General features: G+C 39.8%; 2 protein-coding genes across 3 annotated transcripts in view; one reads left to right on the forward strand and one right to left on the reverse strand.

The window, feature by feature from the left end:
• The window catches only part of LOC102823781 (chromosome unknown open reading frame, human C1orf112), a 92,983-nt gene extending 80,302 nt beyond the window's left edge, over window positions 1–12,681 (forward strand). Inside the window, exons 20-23 of the mRNA XM_006872658.1 lie at window positions 4,328–4,432; window positions 5,122–5,202; window positions 8,182–8,298; window positions 12,481–12,681. Of these exons, the coding sequence (XP_006872720.1) occupies window positions 4,328–4,432; window positions 5,122–5,202; window positions 8,182–8,298; window positions 12,481–12,681 (504 nt within the window). The remainder of the gene's footprint in view (window positions 1–4,327; window positions 4,433–5,121; window positions 5,203–8,181; window positions 8,299–12,480) is intronic.
• Window positions 12,682–13,416: 735 nt separating this feature from the next.
• Window positions 13,417–20,169, reverse strand: part of SCYL3 (SCY1-like 3 (S. cerevisiae)) — a 32,471-nt gene continuing 25,718 nt past the window's right edge. The window contains exons 9-13 of one of the 2 annotated variants that reach the window (XM_006872633.1): window positions 19,109–19,293; window positions 17,957–18,128; window positions 15,735–15,896; window positions 13,901–14,586; window positions 13,417–13,476 (exon numbers count right to left, since the gene is read on the reverse strand). In XM_006872633.1, coding sequence (XP_006872695.1) covers window positions 13,417–13,476; window positions 13,901–14,586; window positions 15,735–15,896; window positions 17,957–18,128; window positions 19,109–19,293 — 1,265 coding nt within the window. The remainder of the gene's footprint in view (window positions 13,477–13,900; window positions 14,587–15,734; window positions 15,897–17,956; window positions 18,129–19,108; window positions 19,294–20,169) is intronic. The other variant, XM_006872634.1, reaches the window with a different exon arrangement.

The following is a 20,169-nucleotide window of genomic DNA, read 5'->3' on the forward strand; positions in this document are numbered from 1 at the left end:
GACCAAGAGGCAGTTGTTTGACCAGAACATGGGAACACTGGTTTAAAATTAAGAAAGGTGTGTAACAGGGTTGTATTCTTTCACCGTAATTATTCAACCTGTATGCTGAGCAACTAATCCGAAAAGCTGGGTTATATGAAGAAAAACATGGCATCAGGATTGGAGGAAAACTCATTAACAACCTGCAATATGCAGATGATACAGCCTTGCTTGCTGAAAGTGAAGAAGACTTAAAATATTTACTGATGAAGATCAAAGAGCACAGCCTTAGGTATGGATTGCATCTCAATGTCAAGAAAACAAAAATCTTCACCACTGGACCAATAAACAACATATCTTATCAATGGAGAAAAATTGAAGTTGTCAAGGACTTCATTCTTTTTGGATCAACTATTAGCACTCATGGAAGCAGCAGTTAAGAAATCAAACGATGTATTTATTGCATTAGGCAAATCTGGTGCACAAGACCTTTTTAAAGTGTTGAATAGCAAAAGCTCAGCTTGAAGACTAAGGTGTGCCTACCCAAGCAATGGTATTTTCAATAACCTCATATGCATGCAAAAGCAGGACAGTGACTAAGGAAGACCGTAGAAGAATTGATGCTTTTGAGTTATGGTTTTGGAGGAGAATATTGAAAGTGCCGTAGGCTGCCAAAAGAACTATCAGATCTTTATTGGAAGAAGTGTAGCCAGAGTGTTCCTTGGAGGCCAGGATGGCCATACTTTGGACATACTGTTTGGAGGGACCAGTTGCTGGAGAAGGATATCATGTTTGGTAGGGTGGAGGGTCAGAGAAAAAGAGGAAGACCTCCCAGTGAGATGGATTGACAAAGTGGCACCATCAGTGGGCTCAAGCGTGGCAACAATAGTGAGGTTGGCCCATGATTGGGCAGTGTTAGTTGTTCTGCTGTGTATAAGGTTGCTATGAGTTGGTACCGACTTGTTGGCACCTAACAACAACAACAATGGAGAGATTTTAAAAGAGCAGACTGAAAATCACCTTTTTATGGATTTCAAGCAAACACATGATGGATAACTCCGTACATAACTGATTCAGATCTTTTTTATTCCTTAATGCTAGTTTCTTAGGAATAGCGTGGCGCTTCAGGATCCGAACTCAACTGCAAAGTCTGCTTGAACCATGAGGTTGGAAGTTCAAACTCACCAGCTGCTCCTAGGAAACCTTTTATAGGGAATCAACTCAACGGCACTTAGCAATAACATTTAGTTTCTAAAGGGTTCTTTTATGAGTGCATTTGTTCACAAGTCAGCAGAACCACACGTCTGTTTCCATCTACATAAAGTTATGTTTCATTAAATGCTGACAGATTCTTTTCAACTTGCTCGACAACAGTATACAAATACATTTGGTTTTTTTCTTATTTTAAAGCATAATATCACTTCAGAATCTAGTTTCATTTGCGTATAGCTCATAAGCCTGAATGACCCCAAAACCCATGGAACCAGTATATTAGCAGAAATTACCATGCTTAGCCTTACATATTCTTAGGGTGAGGACAGTACTGTAAAAACATTTCAGAATCATCCGGGCATGATGTTTTTAAGTGCCATGGAGTCAAGTCCAACTCGTAGAGACTCTGTATACAGTTTCCAAGAAGTGGCTGGTGGGTTTGAACCACTGATCTTTCAGTTTGCAGTCCATTAACCTACACCATGAGTTGAGATTGATTCCTTTTATTCATTCTAGGAAATTTTATTGAGTTCCTGCTACAAAGGGGCTTCGAAATGTCTGTGGAATATTCCATTATCTTTTTAATTCCATTTTTCTACAAGCATTTTGAAGCATCCAGTTATGTCAGACACTATTTTAATCACTATGGATTCAATATAAATAAAATAATGCCCACCCTCAGCCTACTCAGAGGCAACAGACAATAGTGATATGTGTAGTATATTAAATGGTAGCAAGTGCTATGGAGAAAAATAAAGCAAGGAATAAGAGATAGAATATGTGTGAGGGTTTCATTTTAAATAGAGTCCTCACTGAGGTGACAAGCAAGTACACACCTGAAGGAAAGCAAGCCACTATCTGGATATTTGGGGAGTCTTTTCAACAGTGGAAATAACAGCAAGTGCAAAGCCTCTGAAATGTGAGTCTGCCTGATCCACTCTGGATAGCTAATGCCAGAGCTAATGCCAGAGCAAGGGGGGTCTGCAGGCGACTGTAAGCACTTTGGCTCTTACTTGTGAGATGAATGGGTAACTGTTGGAAGAATTTAATCAAAGGAGTGACCTCTCATATGGCTTAATGACAGCATTCTAGCTACGATAATGGAGAATAAGCTGAAGGAGAAAAGAAATTGTAAAGAGCATCTGAAAGCTATCCAGGGTATGGCAGTGCAGGTTATGGGGAGGATTGGCATTTTAGATAAAGCTAATAGAATTATCTGATGGATTGGATGTGCTGTTAAGTGCCATTGAGTCAGTTCCAATGGACAGCAACCCTGTATATTGGGTTTCCAAGGAGTGGCTGGTGGGTTTGAACTGCTGACCTTGAGGTCAAGTGCTTAAGGAGTTGAAATTAAGAGTCAGAATCTCCTCTTCTTTTTTTGGTGTGAACAACTGAAAGGATTAGGCTGCCATTAAGTGAGATGGAGAGAAATGAGGGAATTATTACTGATTGGGAGGAAGGATTAAGGGGTTCAGTTTGGACACACAGTATGAGATGGGTTTTTGTGGTTCAAGTGGTGATGTCAGGTGGGCATTTCAGAAATCCGGAATTCAGAAGAGATCCAGGCTGGATATATATTGAGAGTCACCAGGAGGGATATTCATTAAGTCATGAGACTAGACAACTTGGCCAGGACAGTGTTTTTAAATAAGATGTCTAAGGAATGAACCTTGAAGCACTCCACTATTGAGAGGTTTTTACAGAGACTGTAAAATGTGAGGCCATTCATAAAGAAGGAAAACCCAGGGAGAGACTAATCCTGGTAACTAGTGAAGAAAGTTTTTCAAGGAGAGGGAATAATGGACCTTTTCAGATGCAGATTGAGATTTGACCACTGGATTTGGTTGGCCCTGTGGTGATGATCCCTGAGTGAGAGCATTTAGTGAATAGAATAGGGTGTAGAAAAGGGTGAATGGGAGAAGAGAACCCAGTTCCTACCTCTGAGATTGGTCCACACTAATAAGAGGTGAGGGGCTGTGAGTTGATGCCCTGGACTGCAAGGTTGGTTTGAACCACAGGGTCAACAGTTCAGGCTCACCAGCCACTTCTTGGAAACTCTATACAGGGTCATTGTGAGTCAGTCAGCTCTAGGGCACTCAACAACAATAAGAATAGGTACAAAAAGAGATGCCAGGTGAGGTTGTTGTTGTTGTTGTTGTCAGGTGCCATCGAGTCGGAACCGACTCATAGCGACCCCATGCACAGCAGAACGAAACAATGTCCGATCCTGGGCCAACCTCACTACCGCTGCCACACCCGAGTCCATCAATGATGCCACCTGGCTGATCCATCTCGTTGGGGGTCTTCCTCTTTTTCTCTGACCTTCCACCCTACCCAGCATGACATCCTCCTCCAGCGATTGTTTCCTCCGGACAATATGTCCAAAGTAGGAGAGACGAAGTTTAGCCATCCTGGCCTCCAAGGAGCACTCTGGCTGCACTTCCTCCAAAACAGATTTATTGGTTCTTTTGGCAGTCCATGGCACTTTCAGTATTCTCCTCCAACACCACAACTCAAAGGCATCAATTCTTCTACGATCCTCCCTATTCACTGTCCAGCTTTCGCATCCATATGAGGCTATTGAAAACACAATGGCCTGGGTCAGGCGCACCCTAGTCCTCAAGCTGACATCTCTACTCTTCAACACTTTAAAAAGTTCCTGTGCAGCAGTGAGGTTGTAGAGTTTGAATAAATAGCAACAGTGAGCATAAAGGCTGAGTGTCTTTTGAATGTAAAACTGACCTATTACTTTAAGCAAGAACAACAAAACTATAATTTTGAAGAGAAACTTAAGAGTGGACAGAGAGGATAGACTGAAAACTCGAGAGTTGCGACATCAAGGAACCAAGGACAAAGGGGAGTGTTGCACGGAATGAGACTAGTTCTGTTCTGGAGTTGTTTTCCTTTTCTGTTTGCTTTTGTATCCTTTTTATTCCAGGAATACGTAAAGTTGGTAGCTCCCTAAAAGCGATTAGGCTGTGATTCTTAGAAGAAATTATTAAGGCAAAAGACCTCTATCATGAAATGTGTTTGTCACATTTGCTCCAGTGTTCACTGGAACAGAATTATGGAAATTTGGCATTAGTCAAAATGTTGAATGTTTGTTTCTGAGGTTTCTTTGATTCTCTTTTTTTAGGACAAAATTCTGCCCAACTTGTCTTGTATTTTTGCTTTACTGCTAGCTGACAGGAACTGGCTGGTAGAACAGCATACCTTGGAGGCATTTACTCAGTTTGCTGAGGTAAGTTTTTAGACTCAGGATTACAAAAACATTTATTGAGCTATTTTACTTGTAGAATTTTTTAGGTAGGATTATTATCCCCTCAAGTCGTTTTCAACTGATTGCGACTCTGCGTCCTAGGGCTTTCTAGACTGTACTATTTATGAGACCAGACCCTCCAGGCCTTTTTCCAACAGAGTTGCTGGGGGCGTTCAAACCAGTCTTTTTATGTTAGCAGCCATTTGTACCACCTGGCCTCTCTGTAGGGAACATATAAACGGATTATGGTTTACTGGAAATGAAAAATAAATGACTTTCCTAAGGCCCTCTGGTTAGCAAGGACTTCAGTGGGCATTCAAAGCAGGTCTGGTCTGTTAATTCAGGCTGTCTTCCAGATAGCATTTCTAGGTTGAACCTGTCATTTAGCCTGTTAATTTGGTTCTATAGAGAAGGTAAGCCCTGGATGCCCCTTCAGTTTTACTAATTTATATGCAGTCATGTCCATGAGAAGTCTAGAAGAATTTGTATGACTAAAAGTAATTAAAACTCACACTCTATGTATTTATATAAAAGTTAATTATGCATTCTCCTAAAGTACCCTGAAAAACTATGAGCTCTCTTGATCATCTGGCACTAACTGCATTCTTTTTTATTACTAAACTCTTAAACTCATGTATCAAAATTGGTCTTGTTTCTCAATCTTATAACAGGGAACAAATCATGAAGAGATAGTTCCACAGTGCCTCCATTCAGAAGAAACTAAGAACAAAGTTGTATCTTTTCTGGAAAAGGTATTTATTTAGAATCAAAATAGTGTCACATGTTTTGTTCTTTAGGTAAAAGTTTTTACTGTTGAGACCATGTAAGTTGCAGACATAAAACACTGGAAACTACTTGGCCTGAAGACTATGGCACTGGCAATCTAAGCAGTGAGAGATTGCTAATTTGGAAAGTCATTGAGCAGCTCCAAACTGTTACAACTCCTGATTATACAAATACAGTAGTAGGTCTGAGAAGATTACCTATTGATACTGTTTCAGATACCATTTGTTATGACCCTGTGTGTGTAGGGTTTCCAAGGAGAGGCTGGTGAGTGTGACCTGCTCATCTAGTGGCTCAAACTGACCTTGAGGTTGAGTTCTTATCCTATGCAGCCACACCAGGACTCCAGATAAGCATGGCTTTTTTATACTGATTAAAACTAAATTCTATTTTTCTAAGACCATGATTTTTTAAAAACTTTTTATTGTGAATTGAGTGAAGGTTTACAGTGCAGATCAGTTTTACATTCCACAAATCATATACTTTGTTTCATCTCACTTGCAGTCCCCTGAATGGAATGTAACATCACTTTTCCTAGTTCCTGTGTTTAATCCATTCAGCCTTCTTTCCCCCGCCTTGCTGAAGTTAGTCCTTCAGTAAATGATGCCTTTTGACCTTGAATGGCTGGCCATTCTGTGTTGAACAGTGTTGTGCTCGCTCCCCACCCCCTTTATATTTACCTGTTTCTTGGCTAAAATATTATCTATTGACTTGGCTGCAAATGAAGCCTACAGGGTGAGTTCAGTTCCAGATTTGAAGGGAGACCAAGGGCCATAGTCTCCGGCTTACTAGTAAGAAACTGATGAAACACTTTAGTCTGTTCCACATTTTCTATTTAGGACCTTCTAATGACTTTTTACTATAGCGGTCTCATATAGTATTTTTCCTTTTGTGATTGAGTAATTTCACTCAGTATAATGTCCTCTAGATTTACCATGTGTGTTTAACATTGCCTAGTAAGTACTCCATTGTATTTACCAAAGTTTATTCTTTCATTGATGGGAATTCAAGTTGTCTCCTCTTTTTGCTATTGTGAATAGTGCTGCAGCGAACATGGGCTTGCATACATGGGCTTGCATACATATTTCCAGCTTTTTGAGGCAGCACCATATCATTTTCCACAGTGGTTGCATCCCGTTTCCCAAACCCAGCAGCAGTGTATAAGGGTTCAGTCTATCTACACCTTCATCAGCATTTGTTTTCTGTTCTTTTGAACTTTGTTGTTACTGCTAGGGTGAAATAATACTTCCTTGTTTTGATTTGCATGACTCAGTAGGGTAAGCATTGAACTGCTAACCACAAGGTTGGCAGTTCAAACCTACCAGCTACTCCTCTGAAATAATATTCTGAGTGTCAGTATGACTCAGAACAGACTTGACGGCACTTAACAATGACCAATACCGTATTTCCTCATGTTTGTTGGCTGCATGGATGTCTCCTTTGGTGAAATGTCTGTGTCTATGTGTCTATAATCCATGCTCTCTGCCAAGTTAACTGGATTGTTTTTTTTTTCCTTGAGGTGTTGAAGTTGTCTGTAAGTTTTAGAGATTGCCCCCCTTCACTGCCAGTAATTTTTGCCAGTCTCGATTCTTTTTTGACTCTTTTGGTAAAAATCTTATAAGTTTGTACTTATTTTTTCATTGATCGTTCTTTATAGTTCTAGGTTTGCCTTCTCTGTATGATTTGAGATATAGGGTTGTTTCATTCATCAAAGAGATTCTCTCTCTTTCCCATTCAATGTGTTTCAGCTTTTTGTGAAAGATCAGTTGACTGTAGGTGGCTGGATTGACTGTTTCTCAGTTCTTTTCCGTTAATCTGTATTTTTCATTGTATCAGTACCACACTGTATAGATTTTGAGATGGAGGAGTGAGAGGCCTCCTACTTTGTTCTTTAGAAATGCTTTGCTTATCTGGGGTCTCCTTTCCATATTAAGTTGGTGATTGGATTTTCCATTTCTTTAAAGAATGTTGAAATCTAGATTGGGATTTCATTGTAACTGTAGATTGGTTTGGGTAGTTTTCCTATCCATATTGACCTGATAATGGAGTGGCTGATGGGAGTTAACAGTCCAGTGCTTACCCTACAGTGCCACACCAGTAGTCCCATAAGCATGGTAGATTCCACCATTTATGTAGGTCTATTAAGTCACTTTTATAGTTGGAAAGAAAATATTGAATAGCTTAGCTCCCAGTTGTATGGGTTATATACTGTTAGGTAAGTTTTCTGTTAATTTAAAAGAACTGTTATACCACAAATTTGGAACACCAGGAAAAAAATGAATGATGGTTTAAAATACTTTCATTTCTTTGCTTTTATAATATCCCCTTTCATGGTTGTGAATCAGGCTGTGAACCGCAAGGTCAGCAGTTCGAAACTATCAGCTGCTCCATGGGAGAAAGATGAGGTGTTCTGCTCCCGTAAAGACTTATAGCCTCAGAAACCCTGTATAGGGTTCACTATGAGTTGAAACCAACTCCCCAGCACATAACCACCATATATTATAAGCAATGGACTGATCGTATCCAACTCATATTAAGTACATAAGCAATGGACTGATCGTATCCAACTCATATTAAGTACATATTAAATACGTAATGCTAGATTTAACTGTGTATATATTTTGTTCTATATATGTAATATATACAAAGCAAACTGTTGCTAATTTCTTAACCTGTACACTAAAAATTAGCATGCTTGGTTTTCTCTGGAACACAACATTTCTGTAGGAGAAAAGAACACTGTCAAGTGAGTCTTACACAAATTAAACCAATAAGTAGCATATAATATTGACGACCTTCACAGTTACCGAGTCATTCGTCCAGTTACCTTCCAGAGATTGCTTGATTCACAGGCTAAGACAAACTGGTTTAACACCCTGCACGTACACACAGAATCTAATAATGAAGCTTATCATGCTGTTTCCTTGGCTTTTCATGGTCTGTGGCAGACTGGGATTGTCGATGAAACTGAAGCTTCCAGAGTGGAACGTGTGAAACAGGAGAGAGTTATTTTTGGGGAGTCCTTCGTGAAAGTGACAGAAGCAGCAAGGGCATCATCTTTACAGGTAAGGGCTTCTTTTCTGGGTGGATCAATTGTAATAATTATTTACTGCTAATTAAAGCAGACACTGTGATCTTCCAAGAAATCAAGTAACCTTGTTGCTAGATGCCATCGAGTTGGTACTGATCCATAGTGACCTTATGCAGAACAAAACACTGCCCAATCCTGGGCCAACCTCACTACTGTTGCCACACTTGAATCCATTGATACTGCCACCTGGCCAATCCATCTCGTTGGGGGTCTTCCTCTTTTTCTCCTGACCCTCCACCTTACCAAACATGGTATCCTCCAGTGACTTGTCCCTCCTCACAATATGTCCGAAGTATGAGAGACGAAGTTTGGCTATCCTGGCTCCAAAGAGTACTCTGGCTGCACTTCTTCCAAAACAGATCTTCCAAAATGGATTTGTTGGTTCTTTTGGCAGCCCGTGGCACTTTCAATTTCTTCTCCAATACCATAACTCAAAAGCATCAATTCTTCTACGGTCTTCCTTATTCACACTGTCCAGCTTTCACATGCATATGAGGTTATTGAAAATACCATGGCTTGGGTCAGGCGCACCTTAGTCGTCAAGCTGACATCTCTGCTCTTCAGCACTTTAAAAAGGTCTTGTGCAGCAGATTTGCCTAATGCAATACATTGTTTGATTTCTTGACTGCTGCTTCTGTGAGTGTTGATAGTTGATCCAAGAAGAATGAAGTCCTTGACAACTTCAGTCTTTTCTCCGTTGATAAGAATGTTGTTTATTGGTCCAGTGGTGAGGATTTTTGTTTTCTTGACATTGAGTTGTAATCCATATGGAAGGCTGTGCTCTTTGATCTTCATCAGCAAATGTTTTAAGTCCTCTTTGCTTTCAGCAAGCAAGGTTGTATCATCTGCGTATCACAGATTGTTATTGAGTCTTCCTCCAATCCTGATGCCATGTTTTTCTTCATATAACCCAGCTTCTCGGATTATTTGCTTAGCATACAGGTTGAATAAGTATGGTGAAAGGATACAACCTTGTCGTACACCTTTCTTGATTTTAAACCATTCAGTGTTCCCATGTTCTGTTTGAATAGCTGCTTCTTGGTCCAGGTACAGATTCCTCATGAGCACAATTAAGTGTTCTGGAATACTCATACTTCGCAATGTTGTCCATAGCTTCTCATGATCCACACAATCAAAAGCCTTTGTGTAGTCAATAAAGCACAGGCAAACATCTTTCTGAAACTCTCTGCTTTCATCCAAAATCCCTCAGACATCAGCAGTGATATCCCTCGTTCCACAGCCTTTTCTGAATCCGGCTTGAATCTTTGAAAGTTCTCTGTCAATGTATGCTTGCAGCCATTTCTGTGTTACCTTTAGTAAATATCAAAGAGATTGTCCGATAATTTCCGCATTCCGTTGGGTCACCTCTCTTTGGAATGGGCACAAATACAGATCTCTTCCAGGATCTCTTCCAATCAGTCGGCCAGATAGTTGTCTTCCAAATTTCTTGGCAGAGATGAGTGCCTCCAGTGCTGCCTTACTTTTTGAAAGAGTTCAATTTTTATTCCATCAATTCCTGGTGCCTTGTTCTTTGCCAATTCCTTCAGTGCACCTTGGACTTCCTCCTTCAGTGTTATTGGTCTCTTGATCATATGCTACCTCTTGAAATGGCTTGAACATTAATTTCTTTTGGTACAGTGACTGTGTATTCCTTCCATCTTCTCTTGGTGCTTTCTGCATCATTCTATAATTTGCCCAGAGAATCTTTCAATAATGAACGTCGAGGCTTGAATTTTTTCTTCAGTACCCCAGCTTGAGAAATGCTGAGCGTGTTCTTCCTTTTTGGTTTTCTGATTCCAAATCTTTGCACATTTTGTTGTAATATTTGGCTTTATTTTCTCGAGATGATCTTTCAAGTTTTCTGTTCAGCTCTTGGACCTCCTCATTTCTTCCGTGTGCTTTAGTATCTCTACCCTGGAGAGCAAGTTTCAGTGTCTCTTCTGACATCCATTTTAACCTTTTCCTTCTTTCTTGTCTTCTCAATGATTTTTTACTTTTTTCACGTGTGTGATATACTTGATGTCATCCCACGACTCTTCTGGTCTTCGGTCTTTAGTGTTTAATGTATCAAATCTGTTCTTCAGATGATCTCTAAATTCAGGTGGGATATTCAAGGACAGATTTTGGCTCTTGTGGACTTGTTTTCATTTTCTTCAACTTCGGTTTGAATTTGCATATGAGTAATTGATGGTCTGTTGCAGTTTGCCCCTGGCCTTGTTTTCACTGATGATATGGAGCTTTTTCCATTGTCTCTTTCTGCAGATGTAGTCAATTTGATTTCTAGGTATTCCATCTGTATAATCATCTCTTACCCTGTCTAAAGAAGGTACCTGAAATTAACAAATCATTGGTCTTGCAGAATTCTATATGCGTACTCCAGCATTATTTCTAACACCAAGGCCATATTTTCCAACTAATGATCCTTCCTCTTTGCTCCCAATGTTTGCCTTCCAATCCACCTGTAATGATCAATACATCTTGATTGCATGGTTGATCAATTTCAGATTGAAAAAGTTGGTAGAATTCTGCTATTTCATCCTCACTGGCTTTAGTGGTTGGTGTGTAAATTTGAATAAGAGTGATATTAGCTGGGCTTCCTTGTAGGCACATGGATATTATACTATCACAGACAGTGTACCTCATGACTGATCTGGATATGTTCTTTTTGACAATGAATGCAACACCATTCCTCTTCAATTTGCCATTTCTGGCATAGAAAACCATGTGGTCATTAGATTCAAAATGGCCAGATTCAAAATGGCCAATACCAGTCCATTTCAGTTTACTAATGCCTAAGATACCGATGTTTATGTGTTCCATTTCATTTTTGACAATTTCTAATTTTCCCAGATTCATACTTTGTACATTCCATGTTCCGATTTTCAATGGACATTTACAGCTGTTTCTCTTCATTTTGAGTTGTGCCCCACCAGGAAATGAAGGTCCCGTGGGCTTTACTCCATTTGTGTCATCACGGTCAACTCTACTTCGAGGAGGCAGGTCTTCCCCAGTATCATTTTCCAGCACTATATCTGACAGTGTTTCTCTGCTATTCATAAGGTTTTCAGTGACTGAAGATTCAGAAGTAGTTTGTCACTCTTTCTTCCTAGTCTGTCTTTGTCTGGAAGCATATCTGAAACCTGTCCACCATGGGTGACCCTGCTAGTATTTAAAATACCAGTGGCATAGCTTTCAGAATCACAGCAATTCACAAGCCACCACAGTATGACAAACTGACAGACAAGCGAAATGAGCTGCTCAGGTTGGAAGGCACTCAAAATGCTGACTGGAGAAGAGCTGCCTCCTCAGAGTGGAGTTGACCAAAGCCCGTGGGGACCTTCGTTTGCTGATGGGGCACAACTCAAAATGAAGATTAAGCTAGACATGTAAAATTCTCCTATAGAAGTTTCTCTTTTAAAATCACATTTCTTCTTCCTTAAGAGTTATCAAATGCATTGTTGTTATTAGGTCCATGGAGTTGGTTCTGACTCAACCCTGTATAGAGTTTCCTAAAAAAAGTGGCTGGTGAGTTTGAACCACTTCGCTTACTTGGCAGTCCAGTGCTTTATTCCATAGCGCCACACCAGGACTCCTCCATCAAATGCAGAGAGGTGGACTACTTAAAAGTTTTGAACATCATACCAAATCTAATGTGAAGACAGCTGTCATTTGCAATAAATTCTGGACTACATTCTAAATTGTTTGATTTGATGCCTTGCCTCATTTAGAGTGTTCAAACAGTATGTTTAATTACTAACAGTATTTTGACTTAGTAATCCATAAAAGGGGCAATTTAATTACTAACAGTATTTTGACTTATTTGCCCCTTTTATGGATTACTTTTACAAAAAGAAAATAGCTTGTTTTCAAGACATACATAATTTTGTAAATTTCAGGCATGAAAAGTTATATCTCACAGTAGGGCCAGATTTACTTGTAATCCACATACAGCAAGATACACCACAAATCAACCAAAAAATGCCTTCATGTAGTTTTCCAGATGATCTGGGGGTGGAAGAACGTACTCTTATGGAGAAGCAAGGGATTGGAATAATATTTACACATTAACTTCTTACCGTTTTAGAAGCTGTTCTAGTAGTAAATGTTACTGTCATCCAAGAGGAGGGTTTCTTATCACACTGTCTTCAATCTACAGCCTTGTGCAAAAAGAGCTCGTCATGAGTTCCCCTTAGAAGAAGAGTACAGGTCAGCATTACATACAGCAACTGGGGCCTTGGAGGCAATAGAGTTGTTGCTCCAGAAGTCCCCAGCTCCAGACTGGCTGCTAAAGAAAATAGAAGTGCTCCAGGGAAAGATCGATAAGCTAAAACACTGCTCACTCAAGGGTGAAACGTGAAGGGACCGGACCTTGACACTAGATATAATTGGGTATGTGATGCTTTGTAATCCTATGGTATGTTGTGTAAATTAATATATTGATATAATTATGTCTGTACATATTCAAACACATAAAACAGCTTTTATAAAGTTGAATCTAGTGAAAATAGTCTTTATTGGACATTGAGAGAACAAGATAATTGGGAATATTTCTCATTAAGAACTTTGGTACAACATGATACAAGTGGGATGGTGGTAACTGCCCAGGTCCACTAAGGACCATTCATTCAATAGCACAACTGTAAACAAATAAATAAGCTGCCTAAGGAAATCTTAGTAATTTAAAATCATTTATATACTTCATAGCTAAAACTTTTTTCAGTACTTCATATTTCTCAATAGAACTTACTCTTCTGTTAAAGAAATGGCACAAATTAAGCTAACCAGCTTGATATATTTATTTTCTTTACTTCCAGAACTGTCCTGGAAAAAGCAGTAAATCCAACATTTCCACAGCCACTTGCTCTTCAGACACCGGCACAGTCAGTGCCCCCAGGCTCTTCCTCTCCTGGGGCGTCCTGCCAGCACGCAAGGCCTCACATTTCAGTTGGCACAGATGGGAAAAGAGGTCCTGGGCTGGGAAAAACAGGCTGCCTTGTGTTGTCTTGTACTCAGAGCCTGCTTTTGAGGTATTAATTTGATTAAAGAAAAAAAAGGGAACCTTTTATTTCCTAAAGTTTATTCATACCCGTTGTCACCAGTTATTATCTTCCCAGTTCAGCTCCCCTTCTTCTCCCCAGCCACCAGCCTCTCCCTGTAACAAAAAGCACACCAAGAGCAAGCTGCTGAACAATCATCTCTAGAACTGAAAAGGAACAAAGGGGCCTGTCACTGTCATGTGATGCCAATGTAAGTAAATGTAGGCAGGATTACTTTGGTTCCAGTATTATAAAACCAGATGGTAAGAAGATACAATTTCAAGCATCATATAGTCCAATATGATGACACCCTATTCTTGGCTTAGTAACTAGCTTCCAGCTAGTCATGTAATCGCTACATTTTTCTGGAGCAGGAAAGATACCATTTATATTCGTTTTATGCTCAACTTGATCATTTTAACCAGTTGCGTAAATTAGTGTTTCCCTCACTGGGAAAATATGTTTGTTAAAAATGGGTCAGTGCAACTGAGACCCTTGAGAGGTATCCTTAAACTAGTAGCACAATTGAACAGACCTCACCTCAGTAATTTCTTCTGCAGCAAATTTTGAGGAAAACTGCATCATTGGTGAGATCTCGTCCTTGTTGGGAACCATCATTTCTGTCCTCATTTCAGGTAAAATAAGAAAAGCAGTTGAAGGTTTTATTTCTGGGATCATATCAGCAAACCAATCTAACTCAGGATCTTGTACTGGTTTCTTTTTAACCTGGATGGTAAACTCCTCTCCTAAACCATGTTCCGACGGAACTTTAAGTGGCCTTTCTTGTGTTGACACTCTCGGTGGATTGTGGTTTGGATCATCTGCATTTTGATTAAGACTGGCTTTTGATGACAGGCTTGATTTCGAAGGCCCAGACTCTTCAGTGAGTGAAAGCAAAGCAGGAATGGGCTCTTGCTCTCGTGAGGTAACAGGTCTTGTAGCAGGGATTCCACCTCTGAGATTGATTTTAGTATCTATGTTGCTGGGGTCAGAGTCATCCCAGGACTCCTCCTTCACAGTAATTGGGGACTTGGCAACATCGCATGGCTCTCTCGGCCAAATCTGTATGTTGGTAGTTTTGCTTTCAGACTCCTCAGGTTCACTCCAATCAGGCCACTCTTCCAACTTTTTGGAACTTGAAGGTAAGTTCTCACTGTTCTCTGAAATATTTTTTACATCTGGGATTCCATTCATGGCAAATTTAGTATGCTGAAAAAACTGATTACCTATGGAAAAATAATCATTCTTTTATAAAAGGTTGAAGAGCAAGCAATATATTTAGGAGAAGGTTAACATGAACACAAACTAAAAAAATATACATACTGCTGGGTTATCTTCCAAGTAAACAACAGTGAAAACATGTAAAATTTTCTAAATGCTGAAACCTCAATACTGAATAGTAATGAACTAGAGTACCCAATCCTTTACTAATCATTTAAGCTTGGTGTTTATAGTCGATTTGTTGTTGAAAATGCTGTTGAGTTGGTTCCAACTCATAGCCACCCTGTATAGGGTTTCCAAGAAGCAGCTGGTTAAGTCTGAACTGCCAACCTTTCAGTCCAGTGTGTATCCTACAATGAAAAAGTGTTAAGTGCACAAATAATTTTAGCTACCCCAACATACTCTAGTTTTAAAAAGATTATAAAGCATGACACTGAGAAATATTATTATAACAGATTCACAACACATTGCACACTTCCCAAAACTTAATTACCCACAGAACTCTTAACACACCTATTAACATCTTTCAGAAATACTGTTTCTTAGTATGACTTGGAAAATGCTGTACACAAAAGCAATGTAGTGGATTATGTGTTGAGCTGCTAACTGCAAGGTCAGCAGTTCAAATCTACCAGCTGCAACTCAGGAGAAAGTTAGGCTTTGTGCTCCCATAAAGATTTACAGTCTCAGAAACCCTATGCAGGGTCACTGTGAGTTAGAACTGACTCCCCATGGCACACAACCACCACCAAAGCATCAAATACCCAGAATAAAGGATCTGGTGTAAAAAACTCAGGCATTGTCAGCAGGCTCGTCTCACTAGTTACGGGGAAAGAGCAAAATATAGACCTAAAGTCCAGGGGAACAACATGAGCCCAAGTACGTACAGTAAAACAGACAAAAGCCGGAAATGTCAGAGAAGGAAAATGAAGATATTTTCCACTAATACATCACCCTGTCTAAGGCAGAAAACTTGCGAGACCTAGAAAAACATGGCAGCCACACCAAATTCTAGCTCTCACAGGTTTCACTATATAATGAAAGCTGTATCAAGATTCCCAAAGTGCCCTTAACTTTCAGAATTTAAATTCATTACTCTTAAGTAAACATTTATCCACACAATAGAAAAGCTATATAAATTTAATGTTTCTACCTTTCTGTAAAACAGTATTGTAGTAGTCTTGCTGTATGTGCTTCTTGCTGCTGATGGGTAAGTTGTCAGAAAAGAAACATTTAGGGAAGAGACTAGAGGAGGGATTCTCCAAGATTGGCGAGATCTGACTGTGCTGGCTGCAGACGACGTGCGTGGGAGAATCTGAAGGTGAATAAAAACCCCAGAGTGAAAGGGGCAGTACAGTGCTTCTCATCTTTAAGTTAAGAGGGCTCAGGAGGATGCACATCATTTACACAGTTCAAAAGATGGAACACATCTATTAGGGAATGGACTGCCTGTCTGTGTAAGTGTTCAAGCATAGGCTGACTGGTGGTGGGAACAGAAAAGTCTCGAGCGTTAGCTGAGGTTTGGATGATATACGTAATAGTTAGAATCGTAACTGATTGTTTTATTCCTTTTAAGAATAAAAGTGGTTAGTGAGAGGACCTCCCTGGCAGCACTCCACATCCTGAAGAAGAGGCTGTGTGTCTGGAAAGACTGGCATGTGGGGTACAAACAGGGCTCACCAGTCTCTTTGGGGAAGTTGGTATATGCCTATGAGATCTTATGTCTTTTCAGAAAACCCTTTAAAAAAGTCTGCCACTGCTGCTGTAGTACATGGACTCTTCTTTTGTTTTTTATTAAGGTAATAGGGTAATGCAAGTAAATGTCTGCAACTAGAAAATTCCACCCAGTAAAACAAATCTGCATGGAAGATTCTGTCACTTTAACATGCAAAGTTGCCCTAAGCCTTAATTATTGTACATTAACTGTAAATTAGATAATATCTATTAAGTTAAATTATAGGCTGATCATAGCCTATTGAAACCAGAAATCTATACTAGTTCCTAGGTAAGCATACAATGGGGCTTATCCTCTTCCCTGCAAAAACAGGCCTGGTATATTTAATGGCTCATTTACTGTGTGGTGTAATCTGCTAACAGAATTGGTTTCGTGACAGAAGTTGAGGCGAGAGCCTTTTCAAACTCCTTAAAGCTACATTAATATTTGTTTCATTAGCAACAAGGTAAAATTGAAGTTGTTCCAGAACTTCTCGAAAACAGTGTTACTTTAAAGAAAAAATATCATGGAAACAAGAACTACCAGACAGGTTAACACAATACCACTGAGAACTAAATTAGAGGTTTGGAGCTTTATTAGCGATCCTAGTCCTATTCAAGATTCTATAGTAGAATACAGCAGCAGTGAGGTGGGTGATGCTATAATTGACTTTAGAGCCGATTACCAATAACCAAACCCACTGCTGCCATTGATTCCAACTGAGTGATCCTAGAGGACAGAGTTATCCCATAGCAGATTGCCTTTGTCTTGTTGAGCAACTGGTGAATTGAACTGACAATCTTTTGGTTAGCTGGGCATTTTAACCACTGTGCCACCAGGTGGGCAGGACTGATTATTAAAACTTAACAAAAACAGAATATACTTAAGTACATTTGAGTCGATTCTGATTCATAGCAACCCTGTGCAGTGTTTCTGAAGAGTGGCTGGTAAGTTTGAACACCCAACCTTGTGGTTACCAATCCAGTGTTTAAGCTACAGTGCCACACCAGTAATCTAGAAATGTGTTATTTATTGCAGTATTGTTCACAGTGGTTAAAAACCAAGAAATACCAGTACCCATCAATAGGGAAATCAACCAACGAATTATATTTAATGAAATAGTAGGCAGCTATCAAAAAACATGAGCTAGATAATTTTCAGCCAAGCATTTGTCTTAGAAAATAATTCAGAAAGGGTTGGGAAAGAAGGAGAAATAGAAGCAAAAATTTACAGGGAGGAAGTGGGTTTAAGTGTGGTATTACAGTGCAAGGACTGCAGTCATTGAACAGAAAGGAAACGTACAATTTGTTGAATATAAGACTGATGCAGTACTCTGTAAACCTTGACTCAATTCACATTGAAAGGGAAAAAAAGTGAGCTGTATACGTACTGATGTGACTATGCTGCTACATGGGGGAAAATGTGTGTTAAGATTTTCTTAACGTTCAAAAAAAAAACCTACAGAGCAGGGGCTTCAAAGGGTTCACAGTAAGACAGAATGAAAAGATAATGGAATCTTTCCATGAACTTTTTGAATCCCCTTTAGAATTCTCAAACTATTACAATTGGTTACCTTCTTGAAAGAGGCAGGAGACAGAAATTACTTACTTTCTCCTTATACTTATCATTTGACTGACTAGAATTTTTTTAGTCGTTCTTACCTTCTGGGGAAAGGTCAGCAGTTTTAGTAAAACTTGGAGCAGTACGTTTAAAGATCTTGGTTCTTTCTCCTCCCACAACTACTTCGGGTCCAAGTAGAGACACCAGCACTGCCAGGCTATGGAGAGTAATCGCCACAATGGAATCACTGGTGTCCCGCAGGCCCAGTAATACCTAGAAGGGATCAATCAAGTTCTAAGTAGAGACAACCACATTGCGTATTGCTCTCTTCCTCTGTAAACAAAGCAGTGAGCAGCATCACAATGCACACACGCTCAAATGACCTTCATTTTCTTAGCTTTCTGCCTCAGCTGACAGGCAGTGCAAAGGAACCTAAGCTGAGCCGCAACCCACCGGAGGACTGTGATGGTTAAAATAAAAAGGTTGTTTTAAGGCACTAAGTTTTAGATGGTTTGTTAGACAACAGGAAGCACCCATTCTTAATCCCTATGAGATGGCAGTCAGCTGTTGACAACATAAGATTGTTACATACTTCTACAACCCCAATACATACTTCTACAACCCCAATACTTAGGTAATAAAACTAGGCATAAAACCAGGTCTTTTACAAATATTTCTAAATATTTCTAAATAAAAGTATTTGAAAAACATTTCCCACATCCCACATGGTTGTCATTTAAAAGTGAAAACCCTGAGTAAGCAAATTAAAAAGGCTTGCTGGTGACTGATAAAGGAGCCCTAGTGTTGCAGTGGGTCAAATCCACCAGCTGCTCCATGGGAGAAAGATGTGGCAGTCTGATCCATTGTGATGTATCCAGCCTTAGAAATCCTAAAGAGTTGGGCTCTATCCCATAGGGTCACTATGAGTCAGCATCAACTTGATGGCCCAGGGTTGGTTTTGTTGTTATTTCAGTGGCTGATAAATAGGACAAGAACCAATGGTATGAGTAATCTCACACCCTCAATTCTATTTCGTTTGTGCCACTCTTATACGATGTTCACAAAGCATTCCACAAATAATTTTTGCTCCAAAGATTGGCAAACAGAATTATAGTTTCTCCCACATTAAGACAAAATAGAAATAATTGATTTGCCTGTGCAAATAGAATGGAAGCTCAGTTAGAATTTCAGCCCCCAGATCAGCAGCGCACTCTCCGCCCCAGCCCACTTTTGTGGAGGGCCCTGTCACTGACCTGTGGCAAGATGACTTTCCTCAGCTGCTCCTGAGTGAAGTACTCCACATACGCCTCAATGTGAGACAGCAGCACCAGCCGTACATGTTCCTCATGAACCTCAAACAGCTGCAGAAGCACAGGGATCACCCGGGACTGGAACAGGGCCAATGACAGCAAGCAAGAGGTTTCTCCCTGCACGTCATCTAACCAGGGAAACAGGCGCAGATTACCCATGGGGGAAAAAAAAAATTTTTTTTAGTGAAAGGAACATCTCGCAAAAGTTTTAATAACTCAGCCCAGAAATTTACACACTATTAAGCATCCTACATTCTTATTAACTCAAGGCTAAAAAATCTATTAGAACACTACCTTACAGAATTACAGAAATAATGTGCTCAAAATACTACCTATCAAACTTAATGTAATATGAAGCTTGTATTTTAAATAGAATCCTGAATCAATAACTTTCATAACATGTTTGATTATAAGGAATTTCATACTAGATTAATGACATTTTACTGCATAATTTCTTTGCAAAACCAGGAAGTATTAAATGCCACAAGGGGACCCTAGTACAGGTTTTGGTACCAGTTGTGGTGATGTGTGGTGAAGTTGGTTTCAACTCACAGTGACCCTGTACAGAGTTTCTGAGACTGTAAATCTTTATGGGAGCAGAGAGCCATATCTTTCTCCAGTGAAGCAGCTGGTGGATTTAAACTGCTGGTCTTGGGGTTAGCAGCTCAGCTCGTAATCCACTAGTTAATAATCCACTACCACTGGTTATCACTTGGGGACCTTTTAAAAAATAAACATCCATGGCCAGGCTCTGTCCAAGTCAGTGGTGAATCAGTGGGCAAATATTTTAAATCTCCCCTAGGTGATTCAAAGGCATACCTCTATGTATGATCTACAGAGTGGAAGGATGAGGGGGCTAGAGAGCAAGCGCAATAATCATCGTTAGAGGAAATGGCATCACAGGAGTGATACAAGGACATTCTATATTATAAAACTTACCTGCAACACTGCTTGGCTGGATTGGGATCGTTTTAAGAAAATTTCTGAAAGTGGCATGTGCCTAA

This window comes from Chrysochloris asiatica, unplaced genomic scaffold (assembly GCF_000296735.1).
Source record: "Chrysochloris asiatica unplaced genomic scaffold, ChrAsi1.0 scaffold00207, whole genome shotgun sequence".
Taxonomy (NCBI): Eukaryota; Metazoa; Chordata; class Mammalia; order Afrosoricida; family Chrysochloridae; genus Chrysochloris; species Chrysochloris asiatica.